Genomic DNA, 16,025 nt, shown 5'->3' with positions numbered 1-16,025 from the left:
CTCTCTGCCTTGGTCCTCCTGAAGGCCCTCCCCAACTTATCCCCATAGCCCACACCTTCATCTCCTTCTAGTCCTGCTCAAGTACATTTCCAAGGAGGCCTACCTGGGCCCCAGATTTAAAACTGAAACCTCTCCTGCGTGGCACGGCTGACGCCCTGTGTCCTGCCTAGCTGCTTCTATTAACGCTACTGAGCACTTTCTTACATATTACATAGCTTACTTATCACGGTCATTGTCTATCTCTCCCTACTAGAATACAAGTCCCATGGTGGCAGGGATCATTGTCTCCCCCTACCCCCATCAGAATACAAGTTCTACAGAGGCAGAGATCACTATCTTCATCCCCTACTAGACTACAAGTCCCACAGAGGCAGAGATCATTGTTTTCACCCCCTACTACAATACAAGCCCCACAGAGGCAGAGATCTTAATTCTATAATATCTGTAGCACAAAAACCATGCCTGGTGCATCCAAGGGAAGGTTGATGGCTATATCAAAGGGACTTAGGCATTGAATGGGTGACTGAAAAAGTTGATTTTTAAGATGCTTTTTGATCCACAGATACGCTTCCTCAGGTCAGAAATAAACAGGGAAGAATGGGGAATGACGGCCCTCTCTTCTCTGATACAGAGTGACAGAAAAAGGCGTGGGATTCCTTTTCCCATGCGTCTTTCTCCGTGACAGGAATGGCCAGATAGGACAATGTGTTCACAACCTCCGGTAATCCTAAGCATCTCAGAGCCTATGGGAAACTTTCTGCTATTCTGGCAGACTGAAATGATGAAAATGTACACTAGGTAGAGACAGAAAATTTGCCAGAAGTTTTCTCTGATTTCTCCCCGAGTTAGGAAGAGGCTGCCCTACCAAGGCCCTCTCAAAAGCATTACAGCAGGACAATGTGGCATCACCAAGATGGGAATCCAGATTGCTCTGTAGAATATTAGAGCTCGTAGCGAAAGAGAACCTTGGACATGATTGTCAGGAACAAAGGCCCATACCTAATGCACAGCCTGGCACCTACACGTCCAGGGTTATTAAGGAAATTGCCGACCCATCTTTTGTTACCTTAATGAAACAACCATAATGGCCATGTCTGAGAGGAAATCATCTTAGGGGGTTAAATCCAGCTTTGTATAAAAGCAAGAGTATCTTTAAACTTGCGTGTATTTCAATTTGAGCATGCTACAGAAAAAAAAAAAGTACTGACAGTCCTTTAAATTAGGCTTACAACCTTCTTTATGCAAGGGACTCACTGTAGGACTTCTAAATGAGCAGTAATTTACCATCAAAAAGATACATATTAAGTCTCTTGGAAATAGTTTTGCCATAATCAGAGCAATGATTGAAAGAAATTGAGGTCTGGGACGTTAGCAGCATTTGGATCAGATTATTCAATCCCAGGCATTCTGAAGGCGTTCTGAGCGCACAAGCCTGGAAGCGATACTGGCCAGTCACCCTTCCTTAGCCATACATGTGGGGATGAAATGCACCTTCATTTATCCAACAGGGAAAATTGTATTATCCCACTTGCAAATGTGCTCATTTGTATGATACTGACTGAAATTCTTACCACTGGGTTCATAATTGTCACCGGGACAATTGTGTTGAAAACACTTTATGTAATCTAAATCCAATAATAATTGAGTAACTCAAAAATTCTACCTTCTGGAGCCCATTTTTTTTAATTTTAATAACTAAGGTACTGTTGACCTTTGATTTCTAGGCCATAACCAAGCTAACCCAAATAGTTACCAATTTGGAATAGGAGAACCATAAGTTCTTACTTTTATTACCATATACTATGAATATACATCGACAAGTATACTTAAATTGGCTAAAAAAATATACGGATAGCCAAAGTAACATGGAGATATCCAAAGCTGCATATTCTTCGAACATGTGATCATCTTATAGTCATTTTCAAGTAAAAATTTGATTACAGAAATTTATAATCTCATTCTGATAGATGTAGTCCATTTCATTATATATTTGTAATATTTCAATAATGTTACTTAAATTTTATAGAGAAGTTCATCCAAATAATATAGGATATATACAGTAACTGCAGTAGTTAGAAACCAATGAAATTATAAGTCTTAAAGTCAAATATCCAGCTGTTGCCTGGATTAACCCACCCACGGGAAACTAAGAGGCGTGACACTGACTGACATTTCCTGTTAGTTTCAAGGTTTGGGTTTGCAAGGCATGGGATTGACTTTTAATTCTAAAGCTGTAATAATGGCTCTGTAATATGAGGAAGACGGCAGGGCCTGCATCATCATTCATGATCTAAAAGACGGGGCTAGTCCTCAATATGGATGGCTAAGAACATTACTTTTCCCAATCAATGTGCCGTACAGTACACAACTCTTTCTGAAAACATAGCTGAAAGAAGCTAAAGATGCAAGATAAAGGAGGCTAAAAGCCTCATGGTTTGGAATTTCAATTGAAATTGTCAATACGATCTCAGGACATGTTCTTAAGTGTATGTATGTGTGCATATGTATATACCCAAGCTGAGCCCAATGCGAAGATCCAGAAACAAAAGAGTGTGATAATGGGTACCTCTTATGCTCAGATTGTAATTTCTAATGATCAGTTCCCAGTAAACAAGAACCAAGGATCCCTGGAGAAATAGCTAATTCTAGGTCATTGAGGTGGAAAATGTAAAATATAGGCCTGGAATATATTGTCAGAAAGTAAGAAAGCCATCTGACATGGCCCACAACAGGGGTCATCTACCCTGAGTAAGCCCTACTTCTTTGAGCAGCAATAAAGATAATACGTAAGATAGATCAGAACACATTGAATATGTTTAAATCCGTAAGTTCAGGACAATGACAGTGACGACAATGGTGGTGATGACAATGCCCATGATGTTGGTGACAGCAACAATATTACTAATAACCCCCTTGGTCACTTTTTGGTGATGCCAGTGAACTGCATCATTATTTTTGAAAGCTTGCTGGAAAAAGACAAAATATCAAGCGTTTATACCATCTTCCCTTTATCGTTTACATAGTAGGGTAACCAAATATTTGCTATGGGAGAGCTTTTCTTCTTAGAAGTGTTCTAGCTACTGAACCAAGAAGGGAGGATATCACAGAACCAGTCTGCAACCCTTGATGAATTAATGAATGTAGAAATGGTCATCATTGGCTGATAACATCACAAAAAGGGACCTAATTTGCAAGAAACGCAACTGAAGAACACATTAGCTGTCACTCCCAGAGGGCAGCAAGCAAAACCCAAAATATGGGAAACTGTATAGGACAAACACAGTTTCAGCAACAACCACTACCATCACAAACAGGGAAATGGATGGAGAACCTAAAGATAAAATGGACTTAAGAGACTCATTGTGCCGTTGTAAAGTGTCAATATACTGCTATCATGATGCAAACAGATTGCTAAAAGAAATAAGGTTATAAGACAGTCAAGGAAATCTGAACACTGGCTGTTTTTCCAGGGCACACTCGGTGTCTATCATTATTATTTTAAGGGCTCTTATCTTTAAGAGCAGGGGTCTGAGGCTAAATCCAGCCTGTTACCTGTTTTGTACAGCTTAAAAGCTAAGAATGGTTTGTACATTTTTTAATGATTAAAAACACAAAAGCAAGAATAATATTTTGTGACAACGAAAATCACATGAAATGCAAATTCCAATGTCTGTACAGAGGGCTGCACTGAAAACAGCCACACTTGTTCATGGACGTGTTGTCTGTGGTTGCCTTCCTGCTACAAGAGCAGAGCTGAGCAGCTGTACCAAAGACTGGCTGGCTGGCTGGCAAAATTTGCTATCTGGCCCTTTACAGAAAATGTTTGCCAGCCCCTGTTTTAGAGAAACATTTACAAGTTAAATGATACAATGACTGGGATTGCTTCAAAGCAATCAGAAGGGGAGCAGGTGGAAACAGAAAGTCAGCAATTGACCACCTATTGTTAGGTGGTGAAGCTGGACGCTGAGTGTATTAAGTTTGCTACATTATCTCTCTACCTCTATACATATTCACAATATCTACAAAAGTAAAAATAAACTTTTCTTCAAAGAAGCAATTAGAAAATAATCTCTTATTTCTGTATTCCTGAACGACTATTTTAACCATGATTATTTCCCCAGGAAAACAGATGATTTTGCTGCCGGCTTATAAATATTCCAGTGCTGTAGAACTATTTTGTCTAGACGCCATCCACCGCCTGCAAATGCATCAAGCCATTTATATGATCAAGGTACCACCAACAGGAGAAGAGAAAATGCACTTTGACAAAGGGGAGCCATAACCCAGGTGAGATGGCCTATTTGCATAACTAATGAGCATATGCCCAGCACATGGAAAGTGTGTAATATACATTTCTTGAGGGAAAGTAATCATGGGTTTCCAAATCTTAAGAATAAACAGAAACTCCATTAATTAGTCACTTGTCCTTTGTGTTTAGTGGACACCACTTCTTATAACAGAGACAAACAATTTTATTACGCTTGGACAACAGCCAATCTCTTTTCTTTTGAATGAAGGGAAGGAAGGATGGCAGTTTAATAAGTAGGAGAGAGACAGAAGAGAGTAACAATCTGCGCTACGATTTCAAAGTTCACCCTCTGTAGGAACTGCCTGGCTGCCACTGTGCCGGTCAGAGATGTCGTGGTCTTGTCTCACACTGACTCACAACTAGACTAAATGCAGCATGCTCTGTTCTGTTTCCCTTCTACAGTCCGAAAGAAGTTTTTCAAATCAAAGCCCACCCAAAGTTGCCAAATTTTCTTTCCATCTCAAGGAAGGAGTTAAGGAAACTTCTCTCTTTCTTTCCTCTGTACATGATTCCAGATTACAAGACTGGAATCTTCTAGGACTTTCCAGAAGGCCACGTAAGGCAGATGTATAAACCTCCTACGTAAAACATTTCCATGTTTCCCACTCCTTCCAAAAGAGACAGAATAGGAAAAAACTAGAGATCCTAATAGTGTCCAAACTCTCCAGGACCCTCAGTCCAAGGCCTGGATCAGTAAAAACGAGATAGAAAGGCAGGACATTAGTATTCTCAGCCCTCAATCACAGAAATTCCGGAGCACAGCCATTCCTGTCTTCTCTTCTCATGACAGAGCTGTGGATTCTTAGAAGCAAGAGAAACAAATGACCCGTTTGATGAATATGAGAAAAGCAACAGAAAATTGCTTTCATGGGATTTATGGCTCTTGAGTCCAAAGTAAGCAATCCTTACGGGGACCAGCTGATGCCTTTCTCTTCTGCCCTCCAAACTGAACCATCCTGACCTGCAGTTTTCAAAGCACAACTTCCCATCCTGGCCCGGAGACCTTTGGATTGCAGTGGAAGACAAAGCTCTCCAACTGCTACTCCGGCTTTTTCTGGGGCATCCTTCTCGAGGCAACAGCAGTTTACATCTCTTTTCATTGAGTTGGGTAATATCACAGAATAAAATTTATTAATTAACGCCTCCTGGAATCGCTGTAGGTAAGTCATACTGTTTTAATGTAAAATAAGCCTTTACCTTTAAATTCAGCTAATCCCAAATCACACTAAATTAAAACATAGGGCATATGCTTTGAAGGTTTTTGGTGGTCTCAGGCTGAATGTTTTGTATTGTACTATATATATATATGTGTGTGTGTGTGTGTATATATATATATATATATAGAGAGAGAGAGAGAGAGAGAGATTCAACTAAAACAATAATGGATATAATTTCAACCACTCAAAGTTTTAAGGAGCAAATGGTTCCTATAGCAACTGAAGATAGTCATCTTTGTGCATTCCTGTTATTTTCTATGATGGTAAGTGATGTGAAATTTATGCTTTAATATATATGGTATAAAATAGCCAAGTTAAGCTTGCCAGGGGAACCATAATTTTACTTCTTTTCAAATCATTTTATGGCTTTTATATATAACAGCAAAATTGGTCTGATACACAGTTCTGATTTTTTCCCTCACAATTTATAAAGGAAACTAAAAGCCACCAAGAAAGGTTGACCAAACATACACATTCCCTAACACAAAAGTGAAGGTAACATCCACACACATGAATACAATTTTAATTGTAAATTCTGATAAAAGCCATCACTTGAATTACCACATGATGTTTATGAATCCACAAGGAAATGTTTGGGTCTTTGTACTATGCAAGAGACATTATAGTTAAAGACGTACATTCTGGAATTAGATGGTCTGTTTCAAATCCTAGCTCTTGTTACTACCAATGTGCTACTGGAAAAATTACTAAAACTTTCCAATCCTGTTTCTTCTTCTATGAGCATATAAGAGAGCGCTCCCAGGGAACAGTTCAGAGAAAAAAAGTACATGTACATAGCCTAGCAGAGTACCTGCACACAGCAATGTTCACTCAGTAAATGGAGTTGTAATTCCTTTATTTCCAACACATCCATTGAGGGGCTCTGGGTGGCTCATGCAGTTAAGTGTCTGACTTTGGCTCAGGTCATGATCTTGCAGTCTGTGAGTTCAATCCCTGCGTCAGGCTCTGTGCTGACAGCTCAGAGCCCGTAGTCTGCTTCAGATTCTGTGTCTCCCTCTCTCTCTGCCCCTTCCCTGCTTGCAGTCTCTCTCTCTTTCTCTCTCAAAAATAAATAAACATTAAAAAAAAAAATCAAACACATCTGTTGAAGTCAGTAATATAAATGCTAGTAATATAGTTTATAATTTATTCATTATCAAATCAAATTCTGTAGTAGGTCAGAGGACGTATCCTCTTGAAAACCATTTTAAGTTACAAAAATCTAGATTTTCTCTTTTCTCTCAAAACAAAATAACAAAAACAAACAAACAAAACCCAAAGGTCTAACAATGTAGCTGAGCAAAATGTGACAAATTTATTAAGCTGGTGAAAAATACTGTTTTCACAATTGGGTAACTCATACCCAGTTAAGTGGAATTATGTATCAAACTCTCAAAAGAAAAAAAAATCTCTAGGCCAACAACTAAAAAAGTTTTAATCCTAAGTGAACGTTATTTTTAGAAATGCAGTCTTCCCAAATTTAGAGCTCACACTGAATTACATTCCACACCAAAAAAAGAAAAAAGAAGGAAATAAAGAAAGAAAAGAAGGCGGTGGGTTCATCCATCAATTTCTATGACACAGCTCTATTGTCATAGTGAGGGCTCAAACACATTATCCTTGAGAGGTATATTTCTATTACCTTTAACTAAGGTCTTGGGACAAGGATTTTTTTCCCTAAGGGGTGAATCAGAAAACAAAATTTTACAACAGAATAAAAAAACACCTAGGGGAAACGTATAAGAAATGAAGGTTTAGGAAAGATGATATATTAACCACATTTGTTTCCAAAATTACCCTAACGCTGCATGATAATTGAAGCATACTCTGAAAAATCAGCAAAAGGGACACCACTAGGTTCTATATGTCCCTTCTCTTTTCAAAACCATCCCTTGGAGACGAATCATTCCCATATAACAAGCATCTCAGAACGATTTTGCGCCTGTTTTTTGTGCCTGTTTTGCTGGTCCAACGATGGATCTCTTAGACTCACCTGGAGGAGACACATGATTTGTTCAGGCAGTCAGTAAGCCAAGTGCCATGAGCAGGTTTCTACTGAGCATTTGTTATATGATAGGTACAATTCTAGGTGCTACCTTGCAACCAATGTTTTTAATATAGTACATCATAGTAACACCATCCAATTTCCTTTTATATTTCTACGAACAGATGTGTGTTTTTTTAAAACTCGTATTTTTGTGTTTTTTTAAATGTTTACTTATTTTGAGAGAGAGAGAGGGAGAAGTGGAAGGGGCAGAGAGAGAGAGAGAGGGGGAGACAGAGAGTCCCAAGCAGGGTCCGCATTGTCAGCACAGAGCCTGACACAGGGCTTGATCCCACAAACTGCGACATCATGACCTGAGCCAAAATCAAGGGTTGGATGCTTAACCAACTGACCCCACCTATGCACCCCTGAACAGATGTTATTTTATGAAATCATTTAAAAATGTTATTCTGGTGCCTTACTTCTAACAAACACTAAGTTCTATGTGCTAAAAAAGTAAAACTCAATTATGTTGCACTATGATGGTCCCAAAGTTAACACAGATATTTTTCACAGTTAACCTGAACATATTTGGTTAAAGCAAAACAAAACAAAACACTATTATTAGAAAGACAAGTACTCAATGAAGAAAAATGTCCACATGATGAAACTTACTAATTTGTAAATATTTTTAGGTTTATAATTGACCTTTACCAGCAAGTGAAATTGTATTTAATACACATCATAATAAATACCTAATATATGATAGTGGTAAAGTTTCCTACCTTTTCTGAGTTTTCATTTTCTCATTTATAAAATAAGGAATTTAATTTGAAGACTGTTCCACATTCTGATGTTAACGTAATTCTGTGATTCTAAAAAGTAAGCTCCTGAAAAAGGATAGGGGCCCCTAAGATCTGTTGACAGAGAATTATTATTTTCCAGGTTTCCTTTGCCAGGGACTATTCACCTAATGTGTACATGTCAGTTCCTGGCTTGATCAGAGCTGCCATATTATCTACTGTTAAGAAGACATCTACACTGCCTCCCTGATTTCTGCCATTTGTCCTAGAGGCTGAACTGCTTCCATTTCCCACCCACTTCTGAATTTGATGTGGGAGCCAAAGGCTACAGACCAAACATTTGTGTCTCTCCAAAATTCATAGGCTGAAACCTAATCACCAATGTGATGCTATTGAGGTGGGGTCTCGGGGAAGTGATCAGGTTTGGATGAGGTCATCAGAGTGAAGTCTCCATGATGGAAGTGGTGTCCAGAAAAGGGGATGCTGAGAGCTTTCTCTCCACATGTGAGGATGTAGTAAGAAGGATGTCTGTAAACCAGGGAGCCAGCCCTCACTGAAACTTTACCATGATGGTCCCCTAATCTTGGACTTCTAGTCTCTAGACGTGGGAGAAATGTATGTTGGTTAAACCACCCAGCCGGTGGCAGTTTGTTACAACAGCCCAAACCAACGAAGACACTGAGTAAGAAGGGGAAGGAATTTGGAGGAGCCTCCATAATGTATCAAAAATGAATTAAATAACAAAAATTACAAAAATGCCCAAACTACAGAGATTCAGGGGAAGAGGGCAAGGTGGTCTGTGTTTCCTAGAAAAGAAGGTACACAACCCATCTTCATATTTGTGACCATCAGTATTAGCCTTGGTGATCATCTTTATCTATTTATTGAAAAATTTAAAAAGGTTATAAACACTAATCTCAGGAGAAACGGTATTATGTAGGAAAATAAAAATTTAAATATCTAAGGGGCACCTGGGTGGCTCAGTCGGTTAATCAGACCCCTGATTTCGGCTCAGGCTATGATCTCACAGTTCCTGAGACTGAGACCCATGCTGGGCTCGTGCTGACAGAGCAGAGCCTGCTTGGGATTCTCTCTCTCTCTCTCTCTCTCTCTCTCTCTCTGTCCCTCCCCCATGCCACTCTCTTTTCTCTCTCAAAATAAATAAATAAAGAAAAATCAATTAAAATAAAATACTTAAGAAAGAACAACAGTAATCTTAATACAATCATACAATCATAAGGGTTTTTTTTTTTTTAATTTTTTTTTTCAACGTTTATTTATTTCTGGGACAGAGAGAGACAGAGCATGAACGGGGGAGGGGCAGAGAGAGAGGGAGACACAGAACCGGAAACAGGCTCCAGGCTCTGAGCCATCAGCCCAGAGCCTGACGCGGGGCTCGAACTCACAGACCGCGAGATCGTGACCTGGCTGAAGTAGGACGCTTAACCGACTGCGCCACCCAGGCGCCCCCATAAGGGTTTTTTTAGGACTACATAAAAAACACGTATGTCAGAAATTGCCTGTCAGCATAACATGTAAGTAAAACAGAAGAACATCTAGGGGCACCTGGGTGGCTCATTTGGTTGAGCAGCAAGCTCTTGATTTCAGCTCAGGTCATGATCTCACGGCTCACGTTGGGCTCCCTGCTGTCAGACCCTGCTTGCTATTCTCTGTCCCCCTCTTTCTCTGCCCCTCCCCTGCTTGTGCACGCGTGCTCTCGCTCTCTCTCTCTCAATAAATAAACTTAAAAAAAGAACATATAAAATCCCATTTTCTCTTCTCTGTATTCTATATCTACATATACTCCACGATATGTTCAAACGGTAGGCTCCGCAGAGATCAGAATGTTGATAGTAACGGGCAATACTGTCGTGTTTGGGTGCTTGAATGATTTTACACATGCATTTCATCTGAGTATCTCCCACAGTTACAGTCCCTGCTGTATGCATAGATTGCTGTATCTGATAGCATATAGCAAGCATCTTCAACAAATGCACTGCACATCACTTTTGAACTACCAAAAAAAAAAAAAAAACAGTTTTGTAGATGCGGTCTTCCTACTGTTCATTGTCTGGAAAGTAGGAAGTCTTTTGCTTCTATACTAATTGATGCTTGTGAACTGTGCTTTACTTTGCTATTCTGTATTCTAGAACACCCAATTCTATGATGACAATAACCTGTAGCCCACAGTTGAGATGGGAGAAAATGTAAGCAGATGGGACACATCTGTTAATCATAAACATTTCTTCATTAGTGTCATCATCAGATTTATGTGTACCGTGTTTTTGTGAAAGGCTCTGACAGTGATCATATTTAATCTGTATTTTAAACAATCAAGCCACTGGCCATTTTTCATAGAGGTGGATCGATATGGACATGTAATACATATGCATTTTGGGCGGGGGGGAGGTCATGGTGGCTCCCTGATGTTAATCATGCAAGGTCAGTCACATCCAAATTCTTCCAACAGGGTGCTAAGTACATATTACCTATTCACCTAGCACTGGGATATGGGAAGATGGCATAGGATGGTGGAATCAAGCAGTGGTGAGGTAAAAGAAACAGAGGTACTAGCCCCAGCCATGCCACTTACTTTGGTGACCCTGCACAATCCTGTACCCCAAACCCATCTATAAAAGAAGTCGAAGACCATGGGATACAGGGATGAAATTCTATGCAAATGCCTATGGTAGAACTCAAAATATGGTAATACAAGCAAACCAAATTATTACAAGTGATTATACTCCAAAATATCAATGTTCCCCAGTGAAAAATGTATTATTCAGTTCAAAACCTTGACTTACCATTGAGAAGATTCAAATTACAGGAAAAAAGAGCTAAAAATATTTTTCTCATTCATTTTTCTGCCTGGATCTCAGCGTTTCTTTGCGGATGTGAGTGACTTTGTATGCAGACAAGCATTTTTGAAACTGTTATAGCAATGGGGTAATGAAGACATGCCCATATTTGTACCTCTAGACTAGAAAGACCTGGTCCATGATTCCAGGTTTGCTTCTCCCCACAATTTCTACTGAATGACCCGAGGCAAAGGCCAGGGCATGGGCAAGAGGAGGGCAGGAGGGCTCCGTGAAACCATCACGTGCTGTAAATCCTCCTTACCGCTGGAAGCCACTCTGCACAAATACAGTTTAATAGAAACCATTCTTGCAAGTGAAGGACACTGGTCTTATTTCCTCAGTTATTAATAAAGTAAACACCTCCCTACAAGATGCCTATGCAACGAGAGGAAATAAATCATTCAGCAGTAAAATTATTCTCACATCACAAAGATTCACAAACCAAATAGCATGCCATGTCCAGGAGAGACTAAGATTCACTGAGAATTTCAAAGTCACAACACCTCTGTGTGTATCATGCCCTTTAGGGCAGGACCACGTGGAAAGCTGCAGGGCAACAGGTGGTCACCGATGCCAAGAAGGGCAAGGAAAGACTGGGTAACAGATGATGGAAGGCATTAGTGGATGGACTGTAACAATTTATCAACACTAATGATCAAATTTAATAGAACAAAAACAAGAGTCTGGGGACATGGGAAATTCAACATGACAGTCAGATCGAGGCGACTGAATACAGATACCAGTTATACAACGTTAGGTTTTGGCTTTTTCTTTCCTGATTTGGAACATGTGTTGCACTTTGCTTCAGACTGGTGATCGTCAACCCGGGGCACACACTGGAATCACCTGGGGAGCCCCAAATGCAGGGCCCTACCACAGACCAATTAAATCAGAATCCTGATGTAGATCAGGAAGGTTTTAAAAACTCCCCATGTGACTCTCATGGAGTGAGGGCTCAGACGCTGCATTTAGACCTGTTTTGCAAAACAGCAGCTAGCTCTCTCCCTATTATGTGACAGATTCTCTTTTAAAAAGTCTCCCACTCTGTAGAAGAAAGTAGTTACAGATCCCCAATGCCCAAGGCAATGCTGAAGTTGAACCAAAGGCATCCCAAACCCAGGACATTTGCAAAAACAAAAAAAGTAAATTGTATCCTCAATGTGCCTGTAAATTCTTAGGAATATCTAAGACTCTGTTGAGGCCAGAGCTTAGATTTTATATTGTGTTCTCTGAAGTAACATTAACACAAATATCAGGAGCCCCAAACTATTTTCCATGAAAAATTAAGATTTCTAGAGATTAATCAAAGATGACAGGATAGTGTCATTTTTAGGAGGCAGCTAATGCATTGTGGAAAATGCCAATTAAAAATGTCTGTCTCATCAATTACCATACACAGACCATCTTGATGGAGTTAAATACCAAACAACCGCTAACTAAGAAAAATAATTTTCAGTTTCTCACATCAAGATTCTAAAAGAACTGGGAAGTGGGATATAAAGGAAGGAGCAAAGTCAAATACTGACGATCAGGGTTGAGCACAGTTCTCATGGGCTGCAAAATCTCTTACAGTAGCGAGTACAAACTTTTAGAGAGAAGAAAATGGTAAAGGTGAATTTGGTGCATGCAATCTCAGTCCTCTGCTTACATTCCTCCTTCCTGGCCAGGGATGTTCTCGCAGGGAGAGCAGCAGATGAGAAAACAATGACATCAAGATAGAAGGGTGAGGAATCATGCAGAGGGTCCAAGACTATTGAAGAATCCTCCAGAACGTATTCCCCAGTTGTCACCACGTTGTTGAATACGGGGAGAGGACATTTGGCCATCTTCCGTTTTCCCCAGAAGTGGAGGAATAAAAACGACCATTTATTTCACTTGTGATGACAAAAAGGTAAGAGGGATTTCAAAGTTATAGAGTGTAATGCAAATGTGACATGGCACAGTCACTGTGACACTGAGGAAGAGGGAAGAGAGGAGGACAGGTCATACGCACAGAGGAAAGGTCAGCATGCGTGAAGTGGAAGCCATGATGGAATGGAACAGATACACAAAGGGGTTAAATCATGAAGTTAGCTCAGCAGCAAACTAAAATAAGTATATAATTAATCAAACCAAAACAAAGTCAACTACAGGATCCATAAGGAAAGAGGGGTGGGCGGGAATCAACACTAGTCCCGGTAAAGAGTGAGCATCCTGCAGATCAGTGCATGAAAGGAAGAAACAAGAATGAAATTGGAGAATGCCACAGGTTAAGGGAATCAAACTCAGAGCCTAAAGAAGCAGGTGGCATTCTGGTTAGAGGGGACAAGTCACTTAATCCCACGCATTCTCTCAGAATTCCCACGACCGTGGACAAATCCATGAAACTATCTGCCATGCAAAATACGTATGGGGGAATTTGAAGGATTGGAAAACAAGACACACAAGTTATGACTACACTAAAAACGTATGCTTAAATACTTAAAAGTAGAAGATATGTTGTTAATTTCTAAGCTGAGGCTTTTCCCCTTGTGGAAATTCAAATTATAAAAAGGCCTACAAGCGTGTGTGTGCACTCGCACATGTAAGCGATGCTCTGGGTATTTCTCCAGAGGAAGGGTAGGGAAGAGCTCTATATCTGGTACTTTAATATCCTGCTCTGAAAGTACTTTGACAACCAGATCTTCAAAGCAAGATGGCTAAGCAGAAGCGAAGGGAAAAAATACAGAAAAATGTTTTAAAGGTCTGTGAAGAACAGTTCGGTTATCTAGAATTCTTAGTAATCTGATAACTTATTAATAAAGAAGGAAAGGAACAGAGACAACTCAGGGCATCAACCTTCTATCAGCAACGTGACACTGACCCAGACCCCCGGGCCCCTTCCCAGGGGGCGTGTACTCGTGCCTCTGGAGGAGACAGAGAGTTACCATACCTGCAACCAGAGCCTGTCGCCCGCCACAGTCCGGCCGATGGCACTGCACTGGAAGGTGGCAAACTGGCCGGCATTGACTTCCACGTTCTGAATCCGCAGGAAGTGGGGAGTTCGGGCTACATGAACAGAGAGAATTAAAGGCATTAAAAGAGGACATTTGTAACTTATCTGTGACTTTTTGAATCTATTTGCAATTTTGGGCCTTCCCATTTTGTTTACCTTTGAAAACACACGGCTTTTGCTTATAAGAATGCTTTTGAGATTTCATTATGATTGTAAAGGGTATCATGGAAGGTTTTGGTGTGCTCTGAAAGAACAGAGAAGCCAAGCATTCTGGGATAGAACCAAGAAGACAGAGGATATTTTATTGTTCCTGCTGTGCAAATTATCATAACTCAGCAGTCTTCTTGTAATAACAAATCTGTATTAATAAAGATTACACTGAAGCCTAGTTGATGTTTTGAACAAAAACATATTAGATATTTATACTAGCAACATGAAAAGAACAGTAAGAAGTTAAATGATGTTGTCAAGGAAACTTTTTGAGCCGAGTACAAAGCTGTGCGTAATATATATTTTAATACAACTAATTGGTATGCAGTATTCCCTATGTAATACTTCCCAACTACCAAAAATACTATCCCCATAGATGGACTCTGTGGAATTAGGTTGGGACTGCCATAGCACGGCAGTTTCTGCTGATTCTTACTCCCAATTCAAGAGAAAAGAATGATTCCAAATGCTAAACAACATCAAGTCTCATACAGTGTCCATGGGGGACAGCCCTCTGAATAAAGGATAATTCTATTTGATCTGAGAAGCCCAGACCAAATTTCTGCAACACACTGAACGCATGTGTTAAGGAAGTGCAATGACAGGCCAGGAACTGCATTTTATAGTGTCTTCTATTTTTGTTAGGAAAAAGTCTCTTATCACAGCAATGACAGTATAAAAGCAAGGGTCTGGGAAGGGGGAGGTTAGGGGGTAGAAAAGGAAGAGAACAGGATGCTGGTATTTCTGGGAGGGATGGATAAATATTCTGGACAATAACCAGAATAAACTTATTATGCCAGCTTTTTCCCCATGGTCAATGTGTCTTTAGGCCATGTCTAGACACATTCAAAGAGTCGTGCCCCACTACTGAGAGCCCAAACGTGATAAACTAGCACTAATATTAGCCTGTGCAGAACAAAATTAAGAATGGAAGTGGGTTACTACTCAAGAACAAAGAGAAATGCATTTTAATATCAATAACGCACAAGGAAAAAGCCCATTTTACTAATGTGGAGGCCACCAGTAATTCGAAAACTGCATTCATGCTGCTTAGCATGCAAAATGTCCTAAATAACTTCTAAAAGAGCAGTATAACCATGGGTCATTGTTTCTAATACAAATACATTAATTTAACGTCCTCTGACCTATTTTTCACTACCTTAAATTATCCTTGGCCAAGAATAACACGATGCCATGGTTTTTAAAGACCTCTGTAAAAAGTCCCTAAGACAAATTTCTCTTCTAGTCTCTGTTCCCAAAAAGCTGAAAGAACTTTGGTTTTAGCAAATGGAAAAAGGTAACATGTTTTGAGCATCACGGACCAGAACATTTCCCACGGAATATGCACAAGCGTTCCGTGAGGTAGGTATTCTTTTCCATTTTGCAGATGGGAGATCTCATGGGTACTTGCCTACCGAGTGTCAGAACCAGAGAGCGAACAGTTCCAAAGCCCACGCACAGCCCACTATGGCACTGCCTCTGCGAGCCTCCCACCTGCGTCTGCATCCCCCATGCTCTCCCACTGAGAGTGCCTCCCTGCCTCACTGTTGACACGTTGGCTTCTTTCATATTATTTAAATTGAGTTTGTATTATTCAGTGAAACTGAATTTACATTCTTTAAAATTGTTTACGTGCAGGGTGCCAGGGTGGCTCAGTCAGTTAAGCGTGC

The 16,025-nt window shown here is 40.1% G+C and overlaps 1 protein-coding gene across 8 annotated transcripts in view; it reads right to left on the bottom strand.

Annotated features, from left to right (window-relative positions):
- The window catches only part of PTPRM (protein tyrosine phosphatase receptor type M), an 806,292-nt gene that overhangs the window by 436,288 nt on the left and 353,979 nt on the right, over positions 1 to 16,025 (bottom strand). For all 8 annotated transcript variants that reach the window (XM_040479372.1, XM_040479375.1, XM_040479373.1 and 5 more), the window contains exon 5: positions 14,083 to 14,198. In XM_040479372.1, coding sequence (XP_040335306.1) covers positions 14,083 to 14,198 — 116 coding nt within the window. The remainder of the gene's footprint in view (positions 1 to 14,082; positions 14,199 to 16,025) is intronic.

Source organism: Herpailurus yagouaroundi, unplaced genomic scaffold (genome assembly GCF_014898765.1).
Source record: "Herpailurus yagouaroundi ecotype Mexico unplaced genomic scaffold, PumYag 142, whole genome shotgun sequence".
In the NCBI taxonomy this organism is placed as follows: Eukaryota; Metazoa; Chordata; class Mammalia; order Carnivora; family Felidae; genus Herpailurus; species Herpailurus yagouaroundi.
The sequence above is the reverse complement of the archived record's forward strand: the minus strand, read 5'-3'. Positions and strand labels throughout refer to the sequence as shown.